The following is an 11,573-nucleotide window of genomic DNA, read 5'->3' on the forward strand; positions in this document are numbered from 1 at the left end:
ATTTGAATTGGAACGCATACTTTAAATTTTTCTATTCGACCAGAATGAAGCATAAGAGACTTGGTGAAAACTTCGTCAAATTGACACTTGAGCTAATATTTAGAAACTACACCATGATTGTTCTTGACAACAAAGTCATGAAGTTCTTGGCAGAACTGGTAGTCAAACACTATTGGGGAGTGGTTAAGTAGTAAAATCTCCACTTGTTGGACAGAACACTTGTTCTTACAGCTTCACGTATAGGCATTTTCCCTAGGATACAATCTATTAAATTCCCTGGCAAATCACTGATTATATCTTGGCTTGTGTCTGATTGGTTTCGTTTGATATGTTTTAGAGGCATATCTATCTATTCCTATTCCCAATGACTACAAAAAAAGCTCTTGATACATGCAATGTCTCAAATTTATTGTCCAGATTCCACCCCTACCCCTGATTATTTACTTGCCTTATCAAAATATGTCACTATCCAGCTTTGATTTGTTAACTAAATTCTATGAGAATGAACACACTTTGGATTTTAATAAGAAGTCCTTTGAAGAACTCAAGAAATTAGATGCCTGTTATTAATTATTAGTGACTAGGTTCCATGATAAGATTTCGTAGTATTTCAGAACTGCCTTTAATGAACTTAATTATTAGAAGATGCTAGTACCATCTTATAACAGGAACATCCACCTTAAAAGTATTATGCTACGCAACTGATGAGAGGACTAGAAATATTCGTTCCCATATTTTTATTTTTTGAACAAATCATTGACAATGACGATGGTTCCAGCTTTGGTGAACTATTAACATACTATGCATTATTCTTTGACGATAGAACAGTATTGAAATAAAGAGATCAGCATATTCATAGATGATCTACTTTTCTAGCATTATTATCTCACTTTGAGATTATGATGATTGTTTTTAAGGTGAAAGGTTTAATATTTAAATTGGGGCTGGAAAACTTAGCCATCGTACTCTTCAACAACTACAGCGCGTTAATGGATTATTCTCTAAATCAAATGCTTCACATGCAGCAAACTCCAAAAGCATTTAAATCAAAATGAGAAAGTTCAATTAATTTCATCCAACTAGTGGTCAATCAAGTTACAGTCAAGTTGGATCAAAGAATGTATGACTATTGTGCTCTGGTTCTGGTATGGACTCTGGTCCCTAGCTTTCTGCCAATTAGTTAACTCTTTGTAGCCACCTTATGTTTGAAAAGAAATGTTGAAATCAAATCTTCTACTAAAACAAGCACATCTGCAATTGTCACCACACGAAGAAATAGTATCTGCTGTCTCACTTACATGTATCTTTTGCATTTCTGTAATTTACTGAGAAAAATATTTTTATTCAATATATAGGCAGGGACTAAACACAAGCAAAAGCAATGTGCCTATCCATTGGTTTGAAGTCACCCATGAATGTTTCAGTATTTTGAACTTAACCAAGTTACTTTGCTCAAACTTACATAATGCTAATTCTCTGAAAATGCATTATGACACTTATGTTTTACTGTCCCTCGAGAAATCTATGTTCACTGTTGATGGTGGCCGAAACTGGAGCAGCTTCCTGGTTATATTCAATGATACTACAGCTTCAAGATTTGGGTGCTCCACGCTCAATTCTCAGTGTTGCAAGTGATGGCGAACTAAAGACAAGGAAATGGATGAACTCAAACTCAGGAACGAAACTTGAGATATTCGTTAACTTGACCAGATGAAGTTTGCTAAGGGGAAAAGTTGTGCAATCCAGGAGTTTTAGATAACCAGAGACTTGTTCTTGGTTTAGCTCGACCGTAGAAGCCTGCACGAAAATAGAGCAGACACCTAACAAGTGCATATTCATTTTAAAAAAATATATCATAAATTAGACGCAAATTTACGACTTACCTCAATATGAAGTTCTTGCAAATTTGGAGCACTTCTGATCAAGCAGACAACAACAGATATCTCATCAAAGTTCATAAAGTTTACACCTTTGAATTCAATAATCTTCAGAGAGTCTGGCGAGGGTGATAGAATAGGCGGAACTGGAGTTTTAGCTAGGAGCTGAAAAAATGATATGTGAAAACACATTTTAATCAGATCCAACAAACAAGAGTACTTGGAACTCCTAATGTTGTGTAGATAAAGATAGGAAAATAGAGACATGTATAAGTATTTTCAGTAGGTACTAACCTGTAGAAACTTGCCATTTAGACCGAAGTATTTCGACTCTAGGCAAGCCATCCACTAACTTAACCAAATCAGAATCAGGATTGGTTTCCAGGCCTATTACAACTTTGTCCAGTGTAACAGAAACTTCAGTCAATTTAGGAGTGTTTTCTAAGGAGATTGATTCAAAATCATTATCGGCCTTGATGCACAACCTCTGGAGTTTAGTACTGTTGATACTAAAATGAACACCGCAACACCCGCACAACACTAGACTTTGAAGAACGGGGCAGCTGGAGAGGAACTTTCAAAACAGTTGCTTACAAGGTGAACACCAAGAAGCACCAATTGGTCAAGATATAGGAAGCCCTTAAACTCTGGCGGTGGAGGTGAAAAAGAAAAGTTACAGAGCTTCAAGTATGTCAAGTCCAGACAAGAAAAGAAACAAGCAGGTAATTTATGACGTAAAGTATCCTTATTCTTGTATTCTAAGGTTAATTTCTTGATATTTTTCCGAGATAAGTATTGAATCCATTTGTTCACATTAGGAGCCCTTGTGGAATTGAAATTAGGAACACATACTTTAAATTTCTCTATTCTACCAGGATGGAGCAGAAGAGACCTGGTGACAATTTCGTCAAATTGGTACTTGAGCTCGAGCTCATATTCAGATAATATACGACATTTACTTTGGGAGAGGGCGAATTTTTGAAGTTGTTTGCAGAATTTGTCATCAAAAATCAATTCTGGAATGGTTAAGTAGTAAAATCTCCACTTCTTTGATAGAACACTCTGTTGGGAATAAAATATACCCGCAAAAATAATATTCACGGTATTAGTAATAAACGCGGAACACTAAGTTATGGTTAAATCAACAAGAATAAAATGCAGCAATAATAACACCAAGATTTTACGTGGAAACCCTTCTGAATAAGGGAAAAACCACGGCCAAGAGGAGCAGCTGATATCACTATAGTAAGGAATTTTACACTGTGTAGTCACGAGTATAAATACTCCAAAGACCACTACACACTCAAAAAGAAAAACACTCTTTTGATTTTTCCCACCTCACTACAATATCACTCACAATCTATTTTTCTTCACAGACTATTTTCTTACAGTCTATGGAATACCTCACTTTGCTCTCACTCAGATGTATTGTCTGAGATTTTGGTGTGTTACAAATGAACCATAAGCTGCCTATTTATAGAAATGAATTTCCTATGGTGAGGTAAGCGCTTACATCACGATTATGATGAGGTAAGCGCTTACATCATGAAAATGTAAACAAAGAAATTGGCTTGTTAGCCAAGTCCACAATTGTTGCCAATGTATAATTTGTCAAAGGAAGAAAAATCTTTCTTTCTTAAAATATGGGATAGGGGACTGGACCCCACAAATCTCCCCCTCCAGTCCCATTCACCTGAAGGAGGGTACACTGGCTTCTAATATGAGTGCATGCCGACAAGTTCTTTGCACGATTCGAACTTGTCTCTCGGTACCGCCTTGGTCAGCATATCTGCAGGATTTTCATTCGTGTGAATCTTCTTGACTTCGAACAATTCGCTTTCCAATTGCTCACGAATCCAATGATATCTCGCATGGTACATGGAGTTCTTGCTCAAGTCTATTGCACTTTGACTGTCACAATAGACAACATACTCAATTTGCTGCAATCCGAGTTCTTGAAGGAATCTCTTGAGCCATATCATCTCTTTGCCAGCTTCAGTAGCCGCAATATACTCCGCTTCCGTTGTAGACAATGCGACACACTTCTGCAACTTCGACTGCCATGATATAACTCCCCTTGAAAAAGTAAACAAATATCCAATAGTGGATTTTCTGTTATCAAGGTCACCTGCCATATCAGAATCTGTATAGCCCTTCAAAATTGGATTTGATCCTCCAAAACACAAGCATTCATCTGAGCTTCCTCTTAGATACCTGAGTATCCACTTCACAGCTTCCCAATGCTCTTTCCCTGGATTTTCGAGAAATCTGCTAACAACACCGATTGCATGAGCAATATCTGGTCGAGTGCATACCATTGCATACATTAAACTTCTGACGGCAGAGGAATAAGGAATCTTGGCCATTCTCTCTTTTTCCTCTGTTGTTGTAGGACACATCTTTTTGCTCAATTTCAGATGACCAGGAAGAGGTGTGCTAACCCACTTAGCACTCTTCATATTGAAGCGCTCTAGTACACGTTCTACGTACTTTTTCTGCGACAAATAAAGCTTCTTTTCATCTCTCGAACGAGTAATTCTCATGCCCAAAATCTGCTTAGCATGACCCAAGTCTTTCATTGCAAAAGACTTACTCAATTGTTTCTTCAACTCGTCAATCCTGGAAGCATTTTTGCCTACAATCAACATATCATCCACATATAGCAGAAGGATGATAAAGTCATCATCAGAAAATCTTTGTACAAACACACAGTGATCTGAAGAAGTCTTCTTGTAGCCTTGCTCCCCCATAACAGACTCAAACTTCTTGTACCACTGTCTGGGAGCTTGCTTCAATCCATATAGACTCTTCTTGAGTTTGCATACAAGATTTTCTTTACCTTTTGCCTTGAAGCCCTCAGGTTGTTCCATATAAATCTCCTCTTCTAAGTCACCGTGAAGAAAAGCAGTCTTCACATCCATCTGCTCAATCTCCAAATTAAGACTAGCAGTCAAACCAAGAACTGTTCGAATGGAGGACATTTTCACGACAGGAGAAAAGATTTCGTCAAAGTCAATACCTTTCCTTTGACCAAATCCCTTAACAACCAATCTAGCTTTGTATCTGGGCTTCAAACTGTGTTCTTCGGCTTTAACTTTGAACACCCACTTGTTCTTCAAAGCTCTCATGCCCTTAGGCAATTTTACCAACTCATAAGTATGGTTCTCACGCAGAGATTTCATCTCATCTTGCATGGCTTCAATCCATTGATCCTTGTGCTCATCTTTCATGGCCTCCTCATAACATTCAGGTTCTCCCCCATCAGTGAGTAATACATACTCATTAGGTGAATAACAGGAAGAAGGAACATACTGTCTAGTAGACCTTCTAAGTGGAATATCTGACTCATCCACGACTTCATGAGTATGAGCATCTACCTCATCAATAGCAGCATCGTTATCATCATCAACATGCTGATCTGGAACATGATTCTGGGCATCACCATCGTCATCGAGCCCACCAACGTCATCAACATTTGTATGAGGAACTTGATCAAGATTAACTAAACCTTCAGAACTTGAAGATTTTATCTTCTCCGCTTTGTTAATATCTTCAATGGTTTGATCCTCCATGAAGATAACATCACGGCTTCTCACGACCTTCTTCTCAGTTGGATCATATAGCCTGTAACCAAACTCATCAAGGCCATAACCAATGAAGATGCACTGCCTTGTCTTGGCAGTTAATTTTGACCTCTCATCTTTAGGCACATGTACAAAAGCTTTGCAACCAAACACTTTTAAGTGGTCATAGGAAACATCCTTGCCATACCAGACTCTGTTTGGAACATCACTTTGCAAAGCAACCGCAGGGGATAGATTAATAACATGTGCGGCGGTCAACAATGCCTCACCCCAAAAGGAATTCGGCAACTTTGCTTCAGAAAGAAAACATCTGACTCTTTCCATCAAGGTCCTGTTCATCCTCTCTGCTAAACCATTAAGCTGAGGAGTCTTAGGAGGAGTCTTCTGGTGTCTGATACCCTGTTGCTTGCAGTATTCGTCAAACGGTCCACAATATTCACCACCGTTATCAGTACGAATACACTTCAGCTTCTTTCCAGTTTCTCTTTCAACTGAGGCCTGAAACTGCTTAAAGACACCCAACACTTGGTCTTTATTCTTTAAGACGTAGACCCAAAGTTTCCTTGAGCAATCATCAATAAAGGTAGCAAAATAAAGTGCACCACCCAAAGTCCTTGTCTTCAGTGGACTACATATATCTGAATGCACCAACTCAAGCAACTCTGTCTTTCTTGAAGGAGGATGAGACTTGAAAGAAACTCTATTTTGTTTTCCAGCCAAAGAGTGCTCACACTTTTCTAATTTAGCACTTTCGAAATTTGACAATAATTTATTTTTGGCCAGAACATTTAGTCCTTTCTCGCTAATGTGGCTAAGCCTCTTATGCCATAACGTTGAAGAGATATTGCTCTCAACTGCATTCACTATATCAACACAGGTAGAGGCCGTAGTCCAGTATAGACCACGACGCTTTTCGCCACGAGCCACAATCATGGAACCTTTAGTGAGCTTCCACTTTCCAGCACTATTGGTACTGACATATCCCTCATCATCCAAAACACCAACAGAGATCAAGTGCAAACGAACATCAGGTGCATGCTTTACATTGTTTAAAACTAGTTTAGTTCCAGTACTAGTTTTCAAACAAATCGTTCCAACACCAACCACCCTAGATATAGTCTCATTACCCATACTCAAAGTTCCAAAGTCACCCGGAGTATAGGATGAGAAAAATTCCTTCCTTGATGTCACATGAGATGCGGCACCACTGTCCACAACCCAGCTTGACTCATCACAAGCAATGTTTATCAGATCCGCATCAAGGACAGTAACAAGATCTTCTGTAGTGACAGCGGCAACACGATTGCCATCTTCTTTCTTTTCCTCCTTATCTCTATTTTCCTTTTTCAAAATCCGGCAGAACTTCTTTGTGTGCCCTTTTTTCCCGCAATGATAGCAATCAATATCTTTAAGTCTGCTTCTGGATTTGCTTCTATGATGTTCTCTATTTTGAGAACCACGATTCTTACCTCTCCCCCTAGTGTCAGTCACCAAGACATCTGATGAGGAGGAACCTTGAGATTTTCTTCTCATCTCTTCATTTAAAAGACTGCTCTTGGCAAGATCCATAGAGATCACACCATCCGGAGCAGAATTTGATAATGAAGTTCTAATAATTTCCCAAGAATCTGGTAGGGAACCAAGTAGAAACAAGCCTTGAATTTCTTCATCAAAATTAATGCCCATAGCAGATAACTGGTTCATGATCCCCTGAAAAATATTCAGATGATCTGTCATTGCGGAACCATCGTGGTATTTTAAACTCAGCATTTGCTTTATCAGAAACATCTTGTTGTTACCAGTTTTTCGAGCATACAAACTTTCAAGATGCTCCCATAGGGTCCGAGCATGTGTCTCTCCAGAAATATGGTTCAACACATTATCGTCAACCCACTGTCTAATAAAGCCGCAAACCTGCCGATGCAACAAATTCCACTCTTCATCTAATTTATTATCAGGCTTTTTATTTCCAAAGACAGGTTGATGAAAATTCTTGACATAGAGCAAATCTTCCATTTTGCCCTTCCAAATGGCATAATTTACGCCACTCAAAGTAACCATTCTACTAGTGTTGGCTTCCATTGTTTATCACAAATACAAATACTATTTTATTCGAAGACCAAAGTAATTCTTTTCTGATGTGGAAGTTCAGACTGTGCTGCAACCACAGAGCATATTCAGACAGAACCTTGGCTCTGATACCACTTGTTGGGAATAAAATATACCCGCAAAAATAATATTCACGGTATTAGTAATAAACGCGGAACACTAAGTTATGGTTAAATCAGCAAGAATAAAATGCAGCAATAATAACACCAAGATTTTACGTGGAAACCCTTCTGAATAAGGGAAAAACCACGGCCAAGAGGAGCAGCTGATATCATTATAGTAAGGAATTTTACACTGTGTAGTCACGAGTATAAATACTCCAAAGACCACTACACACTCAAAAAGAAAAACACTCTTTTGATTTTTCCCACCTCACTACAATATCACTCACACTCTATTTTTCTTCACAGACTATTTTCTTACAGTCTATGGAATACCTCACTTTGCTCTCACTCAGATGTATTGTCTGAGATTTTGGTGTGTTACAAATGAACCATAAGCTGCCTATTTATAGAAATGAATTTCCTATGGTGAGGTAAGCGCTTACATCACGATTATGATGAGGTAAGCACTTACATCATGAAAATGTGAACAAAGAAATTGGTTTGTTAGCCAAGTCCACAATTGTTGCCAATGTATAATTTGTCAAAGGAAGAAAAATCTTCCTTTCTTAAAATATGGGATAGGGGACTGGACCCCACACACTCGTTCTTACAGCTTCACATATAGGCATTGCCCCAAGAATGTAATCTAATACATTCCTTGGGAAGTCACTGATTATATCTTCATCAGCAATTGATTCCTGGCTTGTGTCTGATTGATTTATTTTGATACATTTTGGAGGCATATTTTCCTATCAAAGGAAATCGTATACACCAATTGTAATCAGCTCTATTTTTCCCCATATGAAAAAAAAAATACAAAAGAAAAAATGGGAGTAAAAATACAATAGATACCCAATAAAACAGCATGACAAATATAATGGGTGTGGTCGGTATGAAGAAAAATGTTTTTCAATTTTTCTATGTTTGGCGGATCAAATGTTTGGAAAAATATTTTCTCTAGCGAAACAAGTTCCTTAAAAATCAAGAAAATTACTTCCCTATCAGAGTAGGGAAAACAAGTTCAATAAGTGACATTTTAAGTTCAATGTTTCCTCCCCACTCCCAACCCCACCCCTTGACCACCCCACCCCCTGCCACTCCCCATTTGGGGAGTCCACCCTATATTATTTTCCTAGATTTCATATATAAATGTAAACATTTTCGCGGAAAACATTTTTCTTTGTACCGAACGTACATGCATTCTCTAAGACATAAAGGCACTTTTATGTCTCAAATAGGAAAAATAAAGCAACAAAGAGGGTGCCAATTTCTTAGATTCTAATCATGACACCAAGGGTGTGTTTGGTGGAGTAAAACATTTTCTGAAAATATTATATAATATTTCCGCACTCTTGGGATTATATTTTCTTCTTACTTACCAAACATCAGAAAATCACTTATTTTTCGAGAAACATTTTCTTTCGTAGCAAACATACCCCAACTAGTAAATACTTGACACCCGTGTTAACGTCAAGAAATTCAAAAGAAACTTTATACCAAACTTTTAATGTCAGACATTCTCATCAAACTCAAAACTTAAAAGTTACCAACGCAAAAAACAAAAAAAAGGCCAAGAAATTTATATTACGGTAGAAAAATCTAACTGTTTGTAAAATAAACAATATATACTAATAACAGACCATAAAAAAAAAAAGAATCTTACAATTAGATTCCTTTAGAGGATGGGAGGCTAAGGAACTTGATGAAGAAATAAGCAGAGAGAAGCAGGGGAGCGGCGGAGCAGTGTTGCTGAGAATCAGGAATTAACTAAAGTTTTGGCCTTTGAAATACCTAAGAACTCTTAAGTAATATGCTATTTATAAAAATCACTTAGCTAATATTTACGAATTTGAAATAAATTTGGAGTATGTACAACTAGGGTACTTATCCGCGTTCCGCTCGATCTTGAGACCTAAGTTTATATGTGAAATCTTTTTAATATCTAAGAATTAAAAGTATTTTAAATTCATTTTGGTATACAAATTCATATAAATTACACTTTTAAGTTTTAATGTGTATTATCACATCATTTTACATTTTTATCTAATTTTTCATCACCTAAAATTTTCATTTTTAAAACACTTGTGTTTTGTATAATCCATTAAGGTATAACTATATCTTTTTTTATTTTTTGACTTGTAAATAATTTTAACAAATTGGTCTCGTGATATGTATAACAAAATTTTAAAATATGATTTCCTTGTACATCTAATTATATAAGTATTCAACTTTCTTTTTTCCAATAGAGAGTTTGAATAATCATATTTTTATTTAAAAAAATCAATATCTCTTAAACAATTGAGTGCGCCAGCACATGAGGTGGAAAAAATACTTTATTCTATCCCTGCTTGATCAATTCAAAGATATGCTTGGCTTCCTTACTTTATTAATCAATAGTGTAAAATAAAACTTTTATTTTTCCCTTTATAATAATCACTCTCAATTTAAATAGATGAATATGTTTACCCCGAATTTGGATAATCAATTAAATTTGTGAGTGAGGTATAGGTTATGTGGTTGTGCCTTGAATCTATTTGATAGAGAAAAGAAATATATGAATATACTATGAAGAAGCAACTGATAATCGGTGGTTTGCTGTAGATTTGTGTGTTTACTAACATATAAGTGTTACTTGATTGAATAAATTTAAGAGATGAACATAGCAAATGTGGACCGAAATCAGATATTTGAGAGAGAGATTTATATAATTTTGCTATTACAAGAGTTCTTGATATGAAGGAGTCAACCCCTCAAAAGTGGGCAATGACCCTTATTTATAATGTTGCCTCATGGGCTTCATACAACAAGAGAAACTAAAAAATAAAGAAAAACTCTCAAATGGATTAGGTTGGGTTAGGTTGGCCGTACGGTCTGACACCCGTACGATTGGCAGTTGAACATTGCAGGACGTTATCGACGCGTGGCAACAACACAACGGATCTCCCGGACCAACGACCAAGATTAAACGGACTAATGGCCACGATCAAATGGAGGAACGACCACGATCAAACGGAGGAACGACCACGATCAACTCGGCCATGAAGAAACCGGACCAAATGAAGGTCCTCCCTCTCTTCGATCCAAACACTCCTCCGGTCCACCGGTCTAGCAGATACCCAATTTTTACCGTATACAGATAGTCCCCACACTTTCCGGACCGAATCTATCGGAGTAACGGGAAGTGGATGAATCAAAACCCGGTGGACCCGAATGCCCGTTCTTATCTTTTCGTTTTGGCGGGAACAGTTGTGTCACATCTCGTCTGTCATCAGCCACGTGTCTCATACCTGGCGGTTAGCTCTGACACCCGCCGCAACGCACGTCGCCTCAAGTCATTCCTCATTAATGATGGGACACGTGGCGCTCCCCGGCTGGCTGGGAATTGTAACCGTCTCAATCCCATGCCTATACAAGGCTCTTCACCTCTCCATTTGAACATTTTTTATTCTTCAAATCACGTTCTCTCTTCTTTCAGTTCTTCACTTCTCCTTTTGTCAATCTTATTTTTTAACTTACATCACTTGCTGATTTGCCGCTTACACTACACAAAAAAAAAGGAACGGTTTTACCAACTTCTCCACTAGTCGTTCCTGTGCGTTCCTGCTTTTTCCTCTCGTTCTTCACCCCTTTTTTGGAATTCTCTGACTGTTCCCTTTTCGCATTCTCCCAATCTCTCTATCCCATATTTTCAAATGTCTGCCAATACTGAAACTACTTCCCATGATGTCCCCTCGGTTTCTTCTCAAGGAATCGAGCCAACTTCTCCAGCAAAGGCAAAAAGCACCTTCGAGCCCACTGCCTCGGACATAATACCGGCCAAACCCAATTTCAACAAAGATTTTGAGGTCGAAAAGCCTTCTCCGGTATCCGATAGAGGGTATGATGTGAGGCGGTATCCC

At 37.7% G+C, this 11,573-nt stretch overlaps 1 protein-coding gene across 1 annotated transcript; it reads right to left on the reverse strand.

Moving 5' to 3' along the window:
* Positions 1–1,130: 1,130 nt before the first annotated feature.
* On the reverse strand, positions 1,131–2,411 carry LOC132642675 (uncharacterized). The gene is made up of 3 exons (XM_060359750.1): positions 2,172–2,411; positions 1,884–2,042; positions 1,131–1,797 (listed from the first exon to the last, which is right to left on the reverse strand). Exons 1-3 carry the CDS (start codon positions 2,220–2,222, stop codon positions 1,591–1,593), a joined length of 417 nt encoding a protein of 138 aa, XP_060215733.1. The 5' UTR covers positions 2,223–2,411; the 3' UTR covers positions 1,131–1,590.
* Between the last annotated feature and the right edge of the window lie 9,162 nt (positions 2,412–11,573).

Source organism: Lycium barbarum, chromosome 5, assembly GCF_019175385.1.
Source record: "Lycium barbarum isolate Lr01 chromosome 5, ASM1917538v2, whole genome shotgun sequence".
In the NCBI taxonomy this organism is placed as follows: domain Eukaryota; kingdom Viridiplantae; phylum Streptophyta; class Magnoliopsida; order Solanales; family Solanaceae; genus Lycium; species Lycium barbarum.

Bases quoted from the DNA above. Each gene is read 5' to 3' on its own strand.
- LOC132642675 (XM_060359750.1), bottom strand. From the start codon at position 2,222: ATGGCTTGCCTAGAGTCGAAATACTTCGGTCTAAATGGCAAGTTTCTA. The intron at 2,043-2,171 runs GTTAGTACCTAC...TCATTTTTTCAG, and splicing joins TAAATGGCAAGTTTCTACAG to CTCCTAGCTAAAACTCCAGT. The intron at 1,798-1,883 runs GTAAGTCGTAAA...ATTTTCGTGCAG, and splicing joins TGCAAGAACTTCATATTGAG to GCTTCTACGGTCGAGCTAAA.